Source organism: Ahaetulla prasina, chromosome 1, assembly GCF_028640845.1.
Source record: "Ahaetulla prasina isolate Xishuangbanna chromosome 1, ASM2864084v1, whole genome shotgun sequence".
In the NCBI taxonomy this organism is placed as follows: domain Eukaryota; kingdom Metazoa; phylum Chordata; class Lepidosauria; order Squamata; family Colubridae; genus Ahaetulla; species Ahaetulla prasina.
In genome coordinates, this window is record NC_080539.1 from 55,498,352 (window position 1) to 55,520,472 (window position 22,121).

Below are 22,121 nucleotides of genomic sequence, written 5' to 3' on the forward strand. Positions count from 1 at the left end.
AGAATAGAATTTTATTGGCCAAGTGTGATTGGACACACAAGGAATTTGTCTTGGTGCATATGCTCTCAGTGTACATAAAAGAAAAGATACGTTCATCAAGGTACAACATTTACAACACAATTGATGATCAATATATCAATGTAAATCATAAGGATCTATGTAAATCATAATATGACCACTGTTGTGCCCTAGGGTCATCTTATCATCTTTTGGGACCTTCTGACAAGCAAAGTCAATGGTGAAGCCACATTCACTTCACATCCATGTTACTAACTTATCTACTGCAGTGATTCACTTAACAACTGTGGCAAGATAGGTCATAAAATGGAGCAAAACTCACTTAACAAATGTCTCATTTAAGAACAGAAATTTTGGGCTCAATTGTGGTCATAAGACAAGGACTACCTGTATGGCAAAGACCAAGGAACCAGAGAGTAGAGCAGGTCCTTGGAACCTCTCTGGAAAAAGAGAATATGGAAGATCAACCACATGTGTTCCAGGCCAGGGGTCTCCAACCTTGTCAACTCTAAGACTTGTGGACTTCAACTTCCAGCTTTGCTGGCTGAGGAATTCTGGGAGTTGAAGTCCTCAAGTTTTAAAGTTGACAAGGTTGGAGATCCCTGCTCCAGGCAGCTACTCTTCACAAGGAGACTGCAGGTAGCAGTTTTCTGTGGGTTTGAGCACTGGGGAATGATGGGATTAGTCATCCTGCTTGCAACCGTAGCACAGATTTTTAAAGAACACTAAGTTTACAAACCTCCTTTCTAATCACTTTCAGAAATTTCTCATTAAGTATTTTAAAGCTATTAGAGACCTTCAGAACCTCACATTAGAAAACTGAGTCAGTCTTCAGTCCTGTACAAAAGAGCATTTTAGTTATAAGCTTAAGAATTTAAAGAATCTGAAACAGCAAAAAAACTAAATAAGAGTTTAATCTTAGAAAATTATTCATAGACTAAGGTTCCAGGTAAAATTGGAATATTGAATCTTTTACAGTAAGATTTTGGAATTAATTAATAAAGTACAAATAGTTTTTATGGAAAATAGATCCTCTTTTGGTTTTTACAAAACATAACATAGATAAGCAGTTTCATGATTTCAAAAATGGGACACTAAAAGGAAAATGCAGATGACAAACCAAGAGATATTTTTTCCTATTGGATTTGCAAAAGTGGTTAAAGGTTTGAAGAACTCTGCAATGAGACAAAGAAGAAATGAAGAGAAATCAAATCCTACAATAATATTTGAACTAAAGTTTAAGACTGTCAGAAATAAAAAGGAGGAATATAAAGTTGGTTTATTTAATCAAGGTTAAAACAACAGTTGTTACTTCTGGCTACCCTTTATGGACTTTCTGCAGACATCAAGACTGAACATGTTTTCATATTTTATGGATGTATTTATAGATAAGAGATGGAATGTGATATAACTTTAGTGGTGGTAATCAGTTACTAACTTTGTGTAAACTTGTGATAAAGGTTGGAAATAACTTCTTTGTATGCTACTTTTCTTTTTATTCTGATTTTTCTCTTTTTTCTTTTTCCATGCACTTTTTACTTCTCTCTTTTCTTTCTTTAAGTTTCATTTGTATTAGATTTTACTATTATAATCAAATGTATATATGGAACGCTTACATGTGCATTTAGAAGTACACCAAATTAATTCACTGGCACGTCTATCATTTCTTCTTTAACAAAACCATTTTTTTAACAATATGTTTCAGATCTTCCAAAAGACCTTACATAAAATATTTTATGTTTTAATTATAAATGTTTAAAAAGCTGTATGATTTTTAAGCTCTCCATATGCTGGTGTAATGATTGGATCTTGTTACGTTTGGTACTCTTGCCAATTTCCTGATCATGATTGTATTGGCATAATGGCTTGTAAATACTAGTGAACTTCTGCAATATTAGAATCTTTTGCTGAAACTTTTAAAAAAATTTAAAAGAACAAAATAAACAAACCATTACAGAAGTGCAGACACAGAGTTATTGAAGCAGAAGTCAATATGTTATAATTTGACCAAAATTTTCAGGATGGATACTACTATATGAAGGAATGTCAAAATGACATAATACTATACAAACATTTAATTTACCACATCATCTGCCAACTTTAAAGGAGAAACATGACATGAAAGTATGATGGGACAATAAATGGATTGTGTTAAAACCCAGAAATGCAGCCTCATGTTTCTCAAATGCAAGAGAATTCACTAGCACTTCAATCTGCAATTACAGTACAGCAAGATTATAGTTAAAATAGGACTTGAGGTAAAAAGTCTTTTGCAAATCACGATATGATTGTCAGAAGAAAAATACTGTGTTGAATGTGACAGTCAAAGAATGCTAAAATGCCTTCTCTATTGACCACATGGTATCTCAAATAATCTATGACACAGATTCTAACAGATTTATCATAAAATAAATAGCTTTAAACAAGGGCTGGAGACATATAAAGTACTGCTGTAGTGACTTAAACTCAAACTAGGCTAGCAATATGATACACCATTGAGGACCCTCCTGTTTTCATCCTGGGTTTTTAAAGGAACCTCAATAAAGCAATGCCTAGAATATCCTGGAGCAGAAAAAAAGCCATGATTTATATTTCAAAAGCAATAACTGGGTTGGGACTGTGATACATGAAAAAGGTATTTCATGTTAGGTATGAAATGGAGTGAGACTTGAAAAGAAAGAGAATATTGGATTGGTTTCACAAATCACATATGAGTTTGCAGGATGATTTGCATGTTGATCTTACTCAATTTATAGAAGTTAATCTCATGTTACTTTTTGGAAGCCACGTTTCACTGAATGCCTTGGAAGCAAACATTGCATCACTCTCAAAAGTCAGGGAGCTGCAGTTTATAGAAACTGACAAAATTGAATACTTTTGGTGAATGTTAAAAGGAAGTGAGGTAAGTAGTATGGTAAAGGAAAAATCCCAGCCTCCCCTGAGTAAGTCACAACAGCAGAGAATAAGCCCCAATATCAAGAATGAGTATTGACACACTTAAGCTTAAAAGCTATCATGATAATGGAGCAGATTCAGGGGTTGGGGAGGAAAGTTGAGGGAGATGGTAAACGTTGGAGGCAGTGGTGGGTTGCTACCGGTTCTCCCTGGTTCGGGAGAGCCGGTAGCAGAAATGTTGATGTGATAGTGAACCAGTTCACTCCGACCGTCAGCTGGGCCCTCCTGCCCGCCACTGTGCTATACCTATCTTTATTCCTTCATTTTTAGCCCAGCTGAAAAGCGCAGCAGAGCGGATTGCCATGCCTCAGCTCATTGGTGGGTTTTAAGATTTTTTACTACCGGTTCTGTGGGTGTGGCTTGGTAGGTGTGGCATGGCTTGTGGGTGTGGCTTGGTGGGCACAGCAGGGGAAGGATACTGTAAAATCTCCATTTCCTCCGGATCAGCTGGGACTTTGGAGGCAGAGAATAGATGGGGGTGGGGCCAGTCAGAATTTTTACTACCGGTTCTCCGAACTATTCAAAATTTCTGCTACTGGTTCTCCAGAACTGGTCAGAACCTGCTGAAACCCATCTCTGCCTCAGCTGTTCAGCAATTCAATGCGCTTGCGCAAAGTGCAAGTTTGGCACGCTTGCAAGCAATACGCAAAGTGCATGTGCGAAGTGAACCAGTGGTAACACTGGTTAGAACCCACCACTGGTTGGAGGTTGACAAAAAGAAACTTAGAAACAATGTACCTGACAGACATATCAATTCTGTATTATTACATTCCCCCCATCTTTCTATGTTGTCTAGCTTTGATAAAACCTATGGTCTAGACCAGTGGCCTCCAACCTTTTGGGCACCAGGAACCATTTCCATGGAGAGAGGTTTCCCTTCGGACCAGAGGAGGTGCGGTTTCATGGGCTGCCTGCAACCCCTAGATGGGGCTTCACTTGTTTGCATGGCCTGATTTCTGGCATTCCATGGACTGGTTCTGGTCCACGGACCAGGGATTGGGGACCCCTGGTCTAGACAGAGAATAGAACTGGTTGTTCAAGCTGCTTAACCAGAAGGAAAGAAAGGAAACCAGAGGCTACAGAAATAAGTACTTGCTTATATGCTCATTGGAAGCCTCATTGGTACTGTTAGTGAGAAAGTAACTCCTACATGCTACTGCCAGAAGAATTAACATTCTTGGTCAGGCATTTTATTTCGAGCATGACTTTGCATAGCTTAGGTTCTAAAGAATCTGTTTTTGTCCTCAAATCCTGTTCATAATTTCTCAAAGATTTGGGGAGAATAAACTTCACTAGGTTCTCTTCACCTTTGGAGATGCTGATGTTTGCTTTCTCTTATGTGTTGCCCATTTCTCTGTCTACAAGGGTCTCTGAAAAGCAAAAGTCTGAAAGTATAAAGTATATCTCCCAGATGTTCAGTGAATACTGAAAAAAGACGTTTCAGCATAGAGCTTACACTTTAGATATGATCAAATCTCTGTTTGTCATCAAGTGTATATTTAGCATGAGGATCTAACCAATATAACTTTTTACTGTAAAAGTAACAGATGTAGGTTCCTCTTATTCTCATGCTACATTCACATATGGAAGTTTGCCCCCCAGATTTTTTTAAATCAATTAACTTAATCAGATACTCATTCCATGTGATAGTGTTTTATGCATACTCAAGTTGATTACACCAGGTATTTTATAGACAAATTCCTACCCTTCACTCAAAAACAACAACAACAAAAAAAAAACTACAGCTTTCTCCTTTCTCAAATATACAACCAATAGCTCCTTTTTCCAATATTCCAAGTCAGTTTAGTCTCTCATACAGCCTAAAAGGCTTACATTTTAAATGATGGAGTAAAATGTTAAGGCACAAACCATTCTTAAAAGAGCTAATGCAGTCCTAGGAAGTAAGCAGATTCACATTCACTCTCTCTCACTCTCACTCTCTCTCTGGTAGGACATGAACAATCTTTTAATAGGATCGTGTGTGCTATGACTTGCATCTGCTTAAGAGAAAGCACATGTACCCAGCCATGGCTGGGAGAAAGTAAATTGAGAGCAATTGAGTACAAGAAGTGTGCACATTACACCAAAGCAAATATTTGCTAAAACCGAAGAGACAAGGCCTTTGCCAATGAGCCAATTAGGGGCATTCCATTGATGACTGTCAAGGAGGTTATTAAGGTTCCAAACCAGAAAGAGCAAAGAAAGGAAGTAAGCTAATAGTTGTGTAGATTTTCTCACAGAAACCTCTGTATACTTTTAAGAACTCTTCTAACGGATATAAGTATATTCCAGAAACCAGGTAATAGCCAATTATTGCCTCACTGCTGGTGCAACTGGTGACAATAAAGGAATGATTTAGTGTTTTTGATTAGTTGTCTTTCTGCAATGGTGCAAATATATCTTTGGCTGGGTATATATCAAAAAGCTTAAATATATTTATTCTGATTATAATTACTGCTCTTACTGCCAATGCACCTGGTTCTTTACAGAGCACACAAGAAAGTAAAGGAGATTTATCTAAGAAAGCATATCTAAGAAAAATTCCAGAATTTATCCAATGGGCACACTCATCCCTTTGGCAGCCTAACTGTTTTGAGGCCCACATTTTTTTTTACTCAATGCTCAACGGTCATGTCCTCTACAACAGGGGTCTGCAATCTTGGTCCCTTTAAGACTTGTGAACTTCAACTCCCAGAGTTCCTCAGCCACCTTTGCTGGCTGAGGGACTCTGTGAGTTGAAGTCCACAAGTCTTAAGGGGACCAAGGTTGGAGACCCCTGCTCTACAACAACTATTATTATTTAGTATTATTATTTATTATATTTGTATACCGCCCTTCTCCCGAAGGACTCTGGGCGGTTCACAGCCAATAAAAAACACAATACATACAATACAAATTAAAAACTATATAAAAAACTGATTCAATAATGGCCTAAAAATTTTAAATACAGTTTAAAACCCCGTTTAAAACCCTGATTAAAACCCTAAATTAAAACTATGTTCAAGCTAGTCCTGCACGTTGAAACAACAGCGTCTTCAGCTTGTGGCGGAAGATCCGGAGGTCAGGGAGTTGGCGAAGCCCCGGAGGCAGCTTGTTCCAGAGGGCGGGAGCCCCCACAGAGAAGGCCCTCCCCCTGGAGGTCGCCAGCCGACAACTATGCACTGTACTTACCTTGATGCTGTTTTCCTTTGTGAAAGAATCTTCCCTTTCTATTTTATTCACAGAGAATTTGAGAATTGCTTTCAAATGATTCTTTATGGTGCCTTCCTACTTATTTTAATGTTGGAGGTAAGGAAAGGCACCACTCCTGCTGCTTTCTTTTTTTAAAAAAAATATATGGTTGGTGGTATATTATTTTTGCTTCCACAAACCTGAAACCTCCCTGGCCACCTCTACTACTACATTTGAATGAGAAGTCCAATGAGAAGACATTTGCCTGGGCAGGGGGTTGGACTAGAAGGCCTCCAAGGTCCCTTCCAACTCTGATGTTATGTTTATGTTTATGTTTATGGCTTCCCTTCAGTTTTAATTGAAGTTGGGGAAAGCTGAGAGCTTTCAGAGCATTGAAGAAATAACTACACAGAGAAGGATGGAGCATTATCCAGAAACTGTTGTCTGTCTCTTAACTAACAATGTACGAGATAGTCCAGTACACATCACCGCTGAGAGTTTCACTGATATTTGCTTCTCCTCTGATATGTTTTCTTTTTCATACACAAAATCAAGGAAAAGGTTTCTGCACAGTGGTAGCTGAAATCCCATCTTGAGTTTGCACTAAGCCTGCAATCAAAACAAAGATATATCTCAAACAGTGACATATCCTTCAATGTCTGCTTCCTTTCTCTTCTCTCTACTTCCTTGTGTGCTCTGTAAAGAACCAGGTGCATTGGCAGTAACAGCAGTAATTATGATCAGAATAAATATATTTAAGTTTTCTGGTATATACGCAGCCAAAGAAATATTTGCACCATTGCAGAAAGACAACTCATGAAAGCACTAAATCATTCCTTTATTGTCACCGGTTCACCAGCAGTGAGGCAATAATTAGCTATTACCTGGTTTCTGGTATATAATTACATCCGGCTTGCAACACTCAGGCTGAATTGTAAATGGGCTGTCATTTCACCAGATGTTTTGCTAAGTCTCAGAAAGTCAAACAAGATCCATAATTAGCACTCAGCATCCCAGGCCCCTAGAATCAGCTGCTCTTACAGTTACAAAAGTTCTTTTATGTTGCTTACTCCCACTGAAGTTTCAGCTGACTGCTATAAGCATGAAGTCTGCTGCTTTGTAAGTGCTTAGGCAAAAGTTTTTGCTGACATTCATACTGATTGTTGGGTATTATATGACTGAACTATCTGATCAAGCGATCTTTTGTGCCTTGGGCATTATTTTTAATTGGGTCAATAATCTTGTTTCATAGCTTTTTTTTTAGTTCCAAAACTGTTTTTCCAACAACGTGTGTGATTAGTGGTCTGTAAAGGGTGGATTTCCAAACAGCTCCCAGCCAGAGTTAGTGTTGGGGATGATAACTACAGTTTACCATGGCTTTGTGAAATAATATTTACTCATTCAAACAATTTCACATTAAAACATTAAAATATAAAATAAAATTAAAACAATTCCACTAACTTTGCAAGCATTGCAATAAGAATTCTACACAAAAAAAATGCATTTTCTGTTTAATCCTACCAAGGTTCATAAATACTGACTTAGTTGAGACTTAAATTTAAGGGATTTTGCATGATAAATATGTTAAAGAAATCCTTCCTTTGGCTAACGTTTCAGTTACCACTTTGGATGTCTCTCCATATAAGCCACAAATAACAAATTCAATGAAGTACTTGTAAACAAGCATTCCCATTAAGGAAGCTTCTAGACAGTTAATTGCTATGCCAGACATCTTCAGTGACAATAGATAGGCTTTCATGAAAAATATAAACAAGCTGACACCCAATCAGGAAGGCAGGGTATATTTCAGATCCTGATAGTTAAAGAATTTCAACTGGTTAGTTCCAGGAAGACAACCTTCTCTGCTGTTACAGCTGCCCTTTGGAACATCTTACCCCCAGAGGTAAAGTAGGCCCCCATTATTCTAGTTTTCCAAAAGAGTGTTAAGACCAGGCTCTGCCAGTTGGCTTGGAGATTGAAGAGTGATGTGTGATCCTGGGGGTGGTTGGTGATATGAGGACACTCCCTCCACCTTTTAAATCTGTAATTGTTTAACTTTTTAAAGCTCTGTTTTATCTTTATTTTTAATTGGGTCAATAATCTTGTTTCATAGCTTTTTTTTTAGTTCCAAAACTGTTTTTCCAACAACGTGTGTGATTAGTGGTCTGTAAAGGGTGGATTTCCAAACAGCTCCCAGCCAGAGTTAGTGTTGGGGATGATAACTACAGTTTACCATGGCTTTGTGAAATAATATTTACTCATTCAAACAATTTCACATTAAAACATTAAAATATAAAATAAAATTAAAACAATTCCACTAACTTTGCAAGCATTGCAATAAGAATTCTACACAAAAAAAATGCATTTTCTGTTTAATCCTACCAAGGTTCATAAATACTGACTTAATTGAGACTTAAATTTAAGGGATTTTGCATGATAAATATGTTAAAGAAATCCTTCCTTTGGCTAACGTTTCAGTTACCACTTTGGATGTCTCTCCATATAAGCCACAAATAACAAATTCAATGAAGTACTTGTAAACAAGCATTCCCATTAAGGAAGCTTCTCTAGACAGTTAATTGCTATGCCAGACATCTTCAGTGACAATAGATAGGCTTTCATGAAAAATATAAACAAGCTGACACCCAATCAGGAAGGCAGGGTATATTTCAGATCCTGATAGTTAAAGAATTTCAACTGGTTAGTTCCAGGAAGACAACCTTCTCTGCTGTTACACCTGCCCTTTGGAACATCTTACCCCCAGAGGTAAAGTAGGCCCCCCGTTATTCTAGTTTTCCAAAAGAGTGTTAAGACCAGGCTCTGCCAGTTGGCTTGGAGATTGAAGAGTGATGTGTGATCCTGGGGGTGGTTGGTGATATGAGGACACTCCCTCCACCTTTTAAATCTGTAATTGTTTAACTTTTTAAAGCTCTGTTTTATCTTTATTTTTAATCTACGCTTTTACACCACTTTTTACATTTTTACTGTAAACCTCTCAAAGTCACTTAGCTGAGATATGCAGTGTAGAAATGTGATAAAGAATAAATAAAAAAACTCTTAGGGCTAAAGGATAAGTGATACAGAGAAAGCATGCTTACATATATTTGGAAAATTTCCCTCTTCCCCAAGAGCCACTATATTAGTGCTTATAATTTTATACCTTTCTAAAGGTATAATCTCTCATTTATTCATTTATTTCTCACCTTTATTATTTTTACAAATAATTCCAGGTGGCAAACATAGACAACACTACTTCTTCCTTCTTTTTTTCCAACAACAACCCTGTGAGATGAGTTGTGCTGAGAGAGTAACTGGCCCAAAGCCACCCAGCTGGCTTTCATTCCTAAAGTGGGACTAGAACTCACAGTCTCCCACTTCCTAACCTGATGCCTTAACCACTAGACCATGTCCACTTGTTCCTATAAACACTGTTAATTGTCCTTCAATTTGAAAGTCCTGTTGAAATCAGTGGGAATTAAGTTCAGTTAATTAAAGCTGTGGCAAACCATTTCTGAAAAATCTTGCCAAGAAAACTGCTAGGACTTGTCCAGGAAATCTCCAAGAATGGGGCATGGCTGAAAGAAAGAAAAAAAATAGCAATAGCACTTAGATTTATATGAAATTTGGGTCCTCATTTTGCTGACCTCGGAAGGATGGAAGGCTGAGTCAACCTTGAGCCTGGTGAGATTCGAACTGCCAAATTGCAGTCAGCCGGCAGTCAGCAGTAGCCTGCAATACTGCATTCTAACCACTGCGCCATCGCGGCTCTGATGAAGACTACAGTCTTATAGTTGATTTGCAAAGGCGTACATTAGCCTGCACTTGATCTGGATTTATGCATCATTCTAAACCATTATTTGTTTAAACATAAGTTTGTTGGATAATCCACAACTGTGTGGGGTGACACATCATATGGTTGACACAAATAGAAGTGGCAAGCAGTGGCGTTATAAACCAGCTTTTTTCAAACGTGGCAACTTTAAAATGTGGGCTGGAGAATTATAGCAGTTAAAGTCCACACATCTTAAAGTTGTCACATTTGAAAAACACTGTTGTAAACCAAAGAGACAAACTAAAAATAAATAAATTTCTCAGTCCAAGTGATAGCCATCAAGACTTCTTAAAAGAACTTACAGTATGAATTGGTTGGTACTATATGCAATTTCTATTTAAGGCTGATATACTCTCAATAACTGAAAATGTGTACCTAGTTTTTAAATGTGTACCTAGACCACAGCTGCGATATAAGGATATCTGCAAGAGGGACCTAAAGGCCCTGGGAATGGACATTAACAACTGGGAAACCTTGACCTCTGATCGTTCAGCTTGGAGGCTAAAGACACAGCATGGCCTTCTCCAATTTGAAGAGACACTTATTTGGCAGGCTGAGGCAAAGAGGTCCTGGAACCAGCAAAATCTGGTGGCTGGGCAGGGGCCAGAATGTATCTGCCCTCAGTTTGGAAGGGATTGCCACTCTCGAATTGGCCTTTTTAGTCACACTAGATGCTGTTGCCAGAGCACGATACCATAGTCTTTTGAGACTGAAGGATGCCAATAGAATAGTTTTTAAAAATGAATCAAGGGGTGACAAAAGAAATTATAGACCAAGTAAGCTGAACATCTAGCCCTATGAAAATGATTGAAGGAATTATTAAAATGGAAAGAAGCAAATACATTAAAAAAAAACCAACCTTGCACAAAAGGTACCAATATTTCTCTATTTTGTGTTGGGGGGGTCAACATTGGAAATCCAATAAATATTGTACTCTATGATGTTTAAACTGGATTTGGCAAAGTCCTCCTGTGCAAACAATTGCAATGAGATAAGGGAACAGGTGCTTTATGGACTGGCAATTGGTTGAAAGGTTGGAAACAGAAAGAATAAATATGCCATTCTCAGTTTGCAAGATATTCAGAGTGAGATCTCACAGGGACTAGAGTTGGAACTGACTTTGTTATAACTTGTATATAAGTTAAATACACCTTATTTTTTTAAAAAAATACAAGAACATTATTATGTCAACTAATCAGTTTGGAAGTGGTTTAATTAATTCGTGTAATTGCTAAATCAAAGTTCTCCCAAATCAAGAGAACAGGAAATCATCTTAATTTTATATGATGGCACATACTTTCCTCACAATTCTTAAAAGACTTTGGAATCAGTGAAAGAAAGTACAACAGAAATAAAGACGTCATTTTAATTAGTATTTTAATTTACAGTATGTACATACTGGATTCCCTACTGTTGGAAGAAATATCCATCTGGGTTCAGTTCCAAGTGGGGACAAAGACACTGGAAACATGGAGGCTGCTTGGAAAGATGGTTTAATGGTGGTCAGGATCACATGGCTTGAGTTCCTGAACAGAAAAGGGATGAGATCCTGTGCACTCCCTGGCTTTATGCTTTTTCTGAGCTTTGAACTTTTTGGGGCACAGGAAGAGTATCCCAATTGGTTGTCAGACTCTGGTTGTCAGACTCCCGGGGGGACGGGGGGTGTCTTAGCTAGCCTTGCTCGCTGATTTAATCTTCCCAGGTGTCATGTGATGAGTTTCAGTTGCTAGATGGGTCCTATTATGTTGCAGATGATGGCCCATTGACAAAGGTGGGGGGAATGAGTGAGCCTGGCTGATGCCTTAATGGCCCATTGACAAAAGTGGTGGGGAGGCAGGAAGCTGCAGGGAGCTACTTTGTCCTTAAAACATGTTTCTCCATTTTTCATCCAGGGAAATATAATATTATGCCCCTTTTTAATATGTTCTAAAATATTTCATTCTTCTAGGAGGGGGGTGGGTGCTAACTTCCTACACTACCTATAAAATGTTTTATAGTGCTTGACATTTCAGAGGAATTTGATATATAGGGAGTCATTCAGAATAACTTCTTCATTCACAGGAACTGTCTAGCAAATTAACTCAAATATGAAATAAGGAAGACTTAAGATGGCTGCCTGTTCCCTTCTTCCATTTTCTGCTATTAGGCCTTTTCTGTAAACTCTGATACCAGGTATGGCTTCTTCTTCTTAAATGATACCTCAAGTCAATATTCCTGTTCTTTCGTCCTCAAATCAAAACATTTCAGACTTCAAACCATGAGAAACTAGATGTTTATAAGAGTGCATTACTGTTTCCGACAGGATAATTAGTTGAGCACTTTTTTTCAAAACAAAACCATTTCCCCCCAAAAAGTTCCCATCTGGTATGCTTCATCCAGATTCTTAACAAAACATTTCCATTTTCTCCTATTTACTTTTCTCAAAACATGCCAGGGTGAATCTGAATAACTGATTCCAATTTGCAAACAACTTTTTTTTCACATAAATAAATACTCAATATCAATCAAATTTAACTATGTTCATTATATAGAACCATCATTCACTGCAACCCAATTAATATAATTATCTCAATAATCAGATAAAAATTATTACAGACTCTTCTCCCTGTAATAAATGTTTTATTGGCAATAGACGAAAAGAGGAAAATTGCCCTGCTTAAAAATATCTTTTCAATTCAGTCCCCTGAAACACTTTTTAAGCTTTAAAGAAACACTAAAATAAACCAATTTATTTTTCCTTTGTAACACTGTTGAGGAGCTGCTGATTCAGTTCTACAGAGGAATTATTGAGTCTGTCATTTGCACCACTATAACTGTCTGGTTTGGTTCTGCAACCCTACAAGAAAGACACAGACTTCAGAGGATAATTAGAACTGCAGAAAAAATAATTGCTACCAACCTGCCTTCCATTGAGGACCTGTATACTGCACGAATCAAGAAGAGGGCCGTGAAAATATTTACAGATCCCTCACATCCAGGACATAAACTGTTTCAACTCCTACCCTCAAAACGACGCTATAGAGCACTGCACACCAGAACAACTAGACACAAGAACAGTTTTTCCCCGAAGGCCATCACTCTGCTAAACAAATAATTCCCTCAACACTGTCAAACTATTTACTAAATCTGCACTACTATTAATCTTCTCATCGTTCCCATCACCATTCTCTTTCCACTTATGACTGTATGATTGTAACTTTGTTGCTGGCAATCCTTATGATTTATATTGATATATTGACCATCAATTGTGTTGTAAATGTTGTACCTTGATGAACGTATCTTTTCTTTTATGTACACTGAGAGCATATGCACCAAGACAAATTCCTTGTGTGTCCAATCACACTTGGCCAATAAAAAATTCTATTCTATTCTATTCTGTTCTGTTCTGCTGTAAATTTAAAATGCCAGTTTTACTTTTCATATTTCCCTCTTTATTGAGGTCTTGAAGCACACAGGACACATCTATGGAAAGTGGACTTCTATATTTCTTCTCATGCATTAAGAAGCTCTTAGCTTTTCACAGAAAATTATACTTATAGGACTGACATTATTACTCCTTGTATTAAGATTAGGTTCATAATTGAAAAGACTAGGAAGGGGAAGAAAGTCTCATTTGCCAGTGGTGGGTGGATTTTTGTTACATATGTAGCTATGTAAAACATTGCTGTTTTGCTTTATAAAGCAAAAACAAGTCATTTTTTTTTGGTGGCTGCTGTTGTGTATTTATTTTATTTTATTATTTTTTTTATAAAAAAGTTTTATTTTTACAATCATATCAAATAATTCATCCAATGTACAATTATATACAATTAGTCGGGCTTGCCCAGTCACCACCCCCCTTTTTAACTCTCTTCCCTCTTCTACCTTCTTCTGCCTTCTTTCCAAACCTTCCTCTCCTTCTCTTATCTACATCCTCTCCTCCCTCCACCCTACACGCCTTCTCCCTCTTCTACCCCTCTTCCTTCCTCTTCTCCTCTTTCCTACCTCCTAGTGTATTTTTTTTTTTAGGTCCTCAGGGACAGCCAAAAGCCACAGAGGCATAGTTATGATATAAAAGAAGGGAGGTTGGGATTTTTCAGATGGATTTACCCTCCCAATCCCCCCCTTTTAAAAAAGAAACAGGAAAAAAAATATATAGATATATTAAACCTGTTGGAGAATTAATGCATCTCTTTTGCTTTCCAACTAAAAATCAACAGAAGCCTGTGCTTTGTTATTTGGCAATTTGCCAGAGATATTCACCAGTCGTATGAGGACTTTGGACTGCCAAAAATACAATGTTGGAGGCAATGTAGTCTACAGGTCATTTGTCCCTAAGGTAAAAAAGCAGAGTACTTCAAGAGGTATCAATAATTATTCTACTTTTGGTAACGCCAAAGCCCTTCATTCCCTAGACTGCTCCAAAATCAATCTGCTAATATCAATCTGGAATTAATTAATTAGTTAGTTAGTTAGTTAGTTAGTTAGTTAGTTAGTTAGTTAGTTAGTTTATGATAATTCTGGTTGAAAATCATCTATTGAGAATCATCTATTGTAATGTCCTTCCTGTTAAAGACTACTTCAGCTTTAATTGCAATAACACAAGAGCAACCAATAGATTTAAACTTAATGTTAACCGCTTTAATCTAGATTGCAGAAAATATGACTTCTGTAACAGAATCATCAGTGCTTGGAACACTTTACCTGACTCTGTGGTCTCTTCCCATAATCCCAAAAGCTTTATAACCAAAAACTTTCTAATATTGACCTCACCCCATTCCTAAGAGGACCATAAGGGGCGTGCATAAGAGCACAAATGTGCCTACCGTTCCTGTCCTATTGTTTTTCTTTTTCTTCTTCTTATATATATATATATATATGCTTATACCTCCTAATATTTACTCATATATATGTTTATATACTGTATAATCTTTTTGTATGATACGTATATATTGTTGTGACAAAATAAATAAATAAAAGTCTTCGGAGAAGGGCGGGATATAAATGTAAAAAAAATATAAAAAAAATAAAAAAAATTAAAAGTTAAAATCAGACATTTAAACCAGGAACACTTGGGGAGGATGAAGGCTGAGTGGGGGGAGGTGGGATCAACCACCTCCATTGGGCTATTCCCCCACTGGGCAGACCGGCAGAATCATATCTTTAGGCCCTTATGGAAAGATAGGAAGGTTGGGGCCAACCTCACAGCAGGGGGCAAAGCGTTCCAGAGGACAGGAGCAAAGCTCTGAGGTCCTCAGAGAAGAAATAATGGAATAATGGAAAATGTCATCATGATATGAAGCCAAAATAGGAAAAAATAAAGCTAAGTCTTCTCTACAGATTTTTACGAAAAAGTGAAAGTGCAATATACAGTGTGAGTTTTTCCTATTTTGCTACATTTCTTTATTTCTTTTCACATTTTGTGGGTATAACACCAAACCCCCAATAATTTTTCACAGCATTTACAGTATATACTGCATACAACAGTTTGTACACAGAACACAAAAGTTCTTCAGTGGACAAGCATAAAGGTACTGATAATTTGTCAATTTGTTTTGAGCTTTTTGTCTTGTTGCTCAGAAACAATTAGTCTGCATAATTGTTATTTGTTCTTTTCACTTGTCTTCTTTTTGGTATCTTACAGAATACGGAACAACAGAGTTCTTGGAGGTCTTCTAGTCCAACCCCCTGCCTAGGCAGAAAACCCTACACTACTTCAGACAAATGGTTATAACTGTCTGGTTCGGTTCTGCAACCCAACAAGAAAAACACAGACTTCAGAGGATAATTAGAACTGCAGAAAAAATAATTGCTACCAACCTGCCTTCCATTGAGGACCTGTATACTGCACGAATCAAGAAGAGGGCCATGAAAATATTTACAGACCCCTCGCATCCTGGACATAAACTGTTTCAACTCCTACCCTCAAAACGACGCTATAGAGCACTGCACAACAGAACAACTAGACACAAGAACAGTTTTTTCCCGAAGGCCATCACTCTGCTAAACAAATAATTCCATCAACACTGTCAAACTATGTACTGAATCTGCACTACTATTAATCATCTCATAGTTCCCATCACCCATCTCTTTCCACTTATGACTGTATGACTAGTTGCTGGCAATCCTTATGATTTATATTGATATATTGACCATCAATTGTGTTGTAAATGTTGTACCTTGATGAACGTATCTTTTCTTTTATGTACACTGAGAGCATATGCACCAAGACAAATTCCTTGTGTGTCCAATCACACTTGGCCAATAAATAATTCTATTCTATTCTATTCTATTCTATTCTATTCTATTCTATTCTATTCTATTCTTAAAAACTTCCAGTGTTGGAGCATTTACAACTTCTGGAGGCAAGTTGTTCCACTGATTAATTGTTCTAACTGTCAGGAAATTTTTATCTTATTGTCATGTATTTAATTCAAATAGAATCAAAAGAGTTAGAAAAGGCTATTGAATCTAGTTTACTGCTTGGCCCAGGAATGAAATTTAAAACATCCTTGACAAATGTCTACTTAATTTATGCTTATCTATGCATTGTACTGAAAAAGGGCACTATGTTGCCAACTTTATGCTGAGTGCAACGAGTTCCGATGCAAGAATTAAAGGGTTGCATCCAGATTACTTCCAATTCATCCATCACCTGATATGTGACCATCGCTATTATGCTACAAAAATTGTTTTTAAGAATATTATTTCCAAACAATAGAACAAACCTAGACTATTTTAACATATAAGCACATAAGAAACCAGTCAGACTCTGCAAAGGATTGGATTCATAGATTCAAGCAATATCATAATCAAGATATGTGGGTGCTGCCAAGTATGCCCCAGGTGCTAATATATAAAATAAGAAAAAATATTAATGAAAATACTGCATTGCTTTGCACCCAACGAAGTAGCCATAGAGATATATTGAAACAGTTTTTGCAATATATGTTAGGAGAGAAAAGGGATATGTGGGCTGATTAATCTCCATACATCTTCTGAAATGTGCTTGAGCCTTGAAAAAATGTTTATCTGTTGTTATAGCAAACAACTCTATTTAAAATATGTCAGACTTCAATTCTACTCTATTCCATGCTCAGTTTTTCAGGAAGGCAAAATAATAACATTATTAAATATGTTTGCTACCAACTTAGTTTTCATAAATGTTAGCTTTTCTCTGGCAGAAGCCTAAAATATACTGGATATTATTGTATATTGATTTTGTTTCACTTAAAGTTGTAAACAAAAGGATAATTAATTCCATGCTGAATTTGAAGTTATTGTAAGAAAATGTCTTTCTAAAAATCACTGCATATTGCTAATCAAAAGTTTTACTCTTGGAATATATTTTTTTCCCAATATTCTACCATTCTGGTGGATAAAAATGGCTGCAACAATTTTGTCAGATATGTTTCATAAAACAAAAACATACATCTTGAAAATATATTTTCTCATTTATAAGAGCAGTTTCAGACCTAACAGACTACAACCATGTCAATATTGGCACATTCCATCTCTGCTCATGAGAATTTTTGCAGAAAGTTACAGAAATATAAATATGTATACAAAGGTATAGGATACATACACTTTATTTTAGTTGCATTCGTTAAATGGTTTGCTCTTGTGAAACTTGCTAAAACTGTCCTGAATGTTTATATACTTAATTTGGGTGTTAAAAATAAATACTTTTATTTATTTTCCACAACTCCCAACTTGTGAGATCATTAAATTTTCTGTTCACTGGCATTTATTCTATTTCAATGTGTATCACCATTTATTTCTAAATACCGTATCTAGATTTTTGTTATTGACAATCCCAAATAATTAGGAAACTCATATAAGACAGGATGGAAAAGCAAAAAACCCCAAACATTTAAGAATGGGAACAATGCTTCTTGGAATTAATCACATGAGTGATCCAGGTTCATTATGAATCATAGGGTGAACATGATGAAATGACTCTAAAAGGATGTATTTTTCCATACACCAATCTCCTCAGCATTCTAACTCTCTCTTGTCAAAAACAGAAACAAAGGAGTTAGAAGGCGTGAGGGTGTGAAGTGCTCACAAAATGTCTGTTTTAATACATTTAAACACCTAGACTTCACCTAATTTTTTTCTACCATACAGTAGATTAATATAGCTCTCCATAAAGTAGAAAACAAGTTATCCAAACATGAAAGCCTTTTTGATGCTGTTGAAAGGACCAACTCAGTTTATGTGTATGTTTGGACAAAAATAAATCCCAATATGCAGAGGTCATAATTAAAGAGAAAGATAATAATTTTGTTGTATTTTGCTGTGTACATCTAAGCAGTTTTCCCAAGGAGCAGTTGGAAACATATTCTGGCTGTTTCCCAGTAATTCTCACCTTCAAACCATGTTCTGTCTTTTGCCACCATGCAAATCAGTTGGACACAGCTAGAACCAAAAATAATATCATGCCTCTGATTTGTTTACATCTTCAAAGAGCAAGTCTGAGGCTGGAATCAAGAGTCAACGAACCACGAAAAGGTCAGAGGCTTTTCACATCAAATAAACAATTAAGTTAAAAGCATTATTTTCCCTAGTTCATGAAGTTCAGAGTTCTCAGCAAGAATTTCAATATATAATTTCAAATGGCTGCTGCACTGAGATAGTAATAAATTAAAACAATTGTACACCTTTTGGCTTTCCACTCAAGTGGTGTGATTACAGAAAGTGTATCAAGATAAGTTGATTGATTTGAATGTTGGTTTTTTGGCTTGGTTCCTGTTGACATCACTGGTTTTGGTTGTAATTTGGGTTTTTTTTTGGTTTTACAGTATACCAATCATTCATGTTGGGCAACCATACAAATCTAAATAAATAAATACATTCTTCTTGCCAAGAACACCTGGAAACTATAGCATAAGGTAGTACAGTTAGCATGCTAAGAATTTTCCATCCATACTGTTTATTATCCAAAAGCACAATTCCAATAAGCTCTTAGCTCTTCTTTCCATCCATTCCATAATACCTTACCCTTTTTCGCAAATTGTAGGTCAGGATGAGATTCCTGGAGAAAGAATGTGAAAAGGCTGTGTAGAACTCCAGCACTTTCTGTAAGGCATCCCTTTTAATTACATGAAGGTCACAGTAAGTCAAAGCCCTTACATTCGCACACGACTGGGCAAGAGTGGTCTCTTTCCAGAAGACATCACCAAAGACATCCCCTTTGCCTAGGGGGGAGAAAGGATCTGCAATCAATTAATTGCTTCCATGTTAAGAAAATTATCAAAATGTAACTGCAAATAATTCCAGAAAGTTTTCACTATTATTAAAAGTTACATGCCTTATTTTATGCACCAAATTAAACACAAAGGAAATATTTAACTAAAATGAGAGACTGGATACAGTCTTTGTAGCAATAAGCAGCCAATGAATATCATTTTTTAATTAGCACTGTCAGGCCTAATCAACAACCAAAAATTTATATAGATTCAAATCAGTAGGATTCATTATTAGAATAATTTGCATTCTTTTCTTTTTTTAAAAAGACTTATTTATAGCTATATTTTATGAACCTTGGCGCTTCACAGCAATTATAAAATATTGCAATAAAACAGCCACAGTAAATTAAAATAAAGCTAAACTTAAAATTATATAGCACAATCCTGCCAATGTCTTAATTCACCCAGGTGAATTGATCTGAAACATTTGGTGGGACAGACAGAAGAACAAAGTGCAGTGGAGTTTGTAATAGTTTCCGGAAGTTTTATCAGTGTAGCCAATGTCACCTCCAGATCTAGGATCATCTTGGACAAATAAACCTTCCAGACCCCACACCACTGGTGAAATCCAATTTTTTTTACTACTGGTTCTATGGGCGTGGCTTGGTGGGCGTGGTGTGGCTTGGTGGGTGTGGTTTGGTGGGCATGGCAGGGGAAGGATACTGCAAAATATCCATTCCCATCCCACTGTGGGGCCAACCAGAGATGGTATTTGCGGGTTCTCTGAACTATTCAAAATTTCCGCTACCAGTTCTCCAAACTGCTCAAAACGTCCACTACCGGTTCTGACAGAACCTGTCAGAACCTACAAGATTTCACCCTTGCCCCACACCTCTCATTTCCTGGAAATGGGGTACTACCAAACACTTCTCCCAAGAAAGACACCTTGGACAGGTTGAACCAACTGGAGGATGTGGTGCTGAGGAGATTCAGGTAATAAGTAATTATTAAGTAATATAATGTATATCACTCTATGTATATAACTCACTCTTCAGTATAATAATTTTGACAAAGACATCTATGGATATATGACAAAAATTATAAATGCTATCTAACAGCTTGATTTCTTTTCTTTTACTGGGCTTCATAGCACAGAAGGCAAAATGAATACCTGTTAAGTGTCATCTGAGATTCTTGTCTCAGACTTATTCTCTTCAGCCATATTTTTGTTTGATTTTAAGACCAACTGTCTTAAAGCATGTCTTTTAAGTTCTTTCATTGACATCTATTTTTTTCATATATTTTTTACCTGAAGAAACTCTGGATATTAGAATGTATCTTAGTATAAAGATCCAGAGGATAAAAGGATCTTGCCCCTGGAATCTGAAAGAATATTTATTTTGTCAAATGTCTGTTGTGTAAATTATATGGAAACAAAATACAGACTACTGACCACAATTGAGCCCAAAATTTCTGTCGCTAAGTGAGACATTTATTAAGTGAATTTTTCCCCATTTTATGACCTTTTTTGCCACAGTTGTTAAGTAAATCGCTGCAGTAGTTAAGTTAGTAACACTTCTCCATTGACTGTGCTTATCAGAAGTTTACAAAAGGTTACATGACCCCAGGATATTGCAACTGTCATAAATATGAGTCAATTGCCAAGCATCCAAATTTTAATCATGGGACTATGGGGATGCCACAATGGTAGTAAGTGTGAGAAACAGTCATTGTAACTTCAAATGATCACTAAATGAACTGTTGTAGGTCGAGGACTACTGGTAGATAGATATGTTCAGATCCGAAACAAAACAAAATCGTAACCCTTTTAATATTTATTTATTTATTTATTTATTTATTTATTTATTTATTTATTTATTTATTTAATTTCCTGCTTTTATTACTTTTTACAAATAACTCAAGGCAGCAACACACACAATATTCTTACTGACTCCTATTTTCCCTACAACATCCACCCTATGAGGTGAGTTGGGACAAGAGAGTGATGGCCCAAAGTCACCGAGCTGGTTTTCATGGCTAAGCAGGATTGAACTCACGGTCTCCCACTTTCTAATCTGGCACCTTAATCACGCAACCAAACTGGCTTTCTTTTTGGAATCAGTTTAGACAATGGTGGGATTCAGCCAGTTCGCACCACTTCGGGAAAACCGGTTAACTTTCTGAGCAGTTTGGCAAACTGGTTGTTGGGAGAAATCATTAGGGCAGAGAACCGGTTGTTAAATTACTTGAATCCCACCACTGAGTTTAGATTAATACGAAATTAGGTTTAACTGAAAATATCCGAAATAATTGCAACTGTACAAAGGGGTTTTGTTAGGTTTTTTGTTTTTTAAATAAAAGATTTCTAGAATAGAATAGAATAGAATAGAATTTTATTGGCCAAGTGTGATTGGACACACAAGGAATTTGTCTTGGTGCATATGCTCTCAGTGTACATAAAAGAAAAGATACGTTCATCAAGGTACAGCATTTACAACACAATTGATGGTCAATATATCAATATAAATCATAAGGATTGCCAGCAACAAGTTATAGTCATACAGTCATAAGTGGAAAGAGATTGGTGATGGGAACTATGAGAAGATTAATAGTAGTGGAGATTCAGTAAATAGTCTGACAGTGTTGAGGGAATTATTTGTTTAGCAGAGTGATGGCCTTCGGGGAAAAACTGTTCTTGTGTCTAGTTGTTCTGGTGTGCAGTGCTCTATAGCGTCGTTTTGAGGGTAGGAGTTGAAACAGTTTATGTCCAGGATGCGAGGGATCTTTCTATAGATCTTTGCTGTATCACTTTCCTGTTGCACTCAAACGTGATATAGTAGGGCATGCACTGTTTTGCCATGGTAGCACAGACCCACATTATTAGGTTGCTAGCTACATGGAACCCAGTTTGGCTACATGAACACCAAAGTTGCTGAGATTGTTTGAGGACACAGAAGAGTAGCTAGAGATTTATC

The 22,121-nt window shown here is 36.7% G+C and overlaps 1 protein-coding gene across 1 annotated transcript in view; it reads right to left on the reverse strand.

Moving 5' to 3' along the window:
* The window catches only part of KCNH1 (potassium voltage-gated channel subfamily H member 1), a 272,168-nt gene that overhangs the window by 88,012 nt on the left and 162,035 nt on the right, over positions 1-22,121 (reverse strand). The window contains exon 10 of the mRNA XM_058165313.1: positions 18,959-19,155. Coding sequence (XP_058021296.1) covers positions 18,959-19,155 — 197 coding nt within the window. The remainder of the gene's footprint in view (positions 1-18,958; positions 19,156-22,121) is intronic.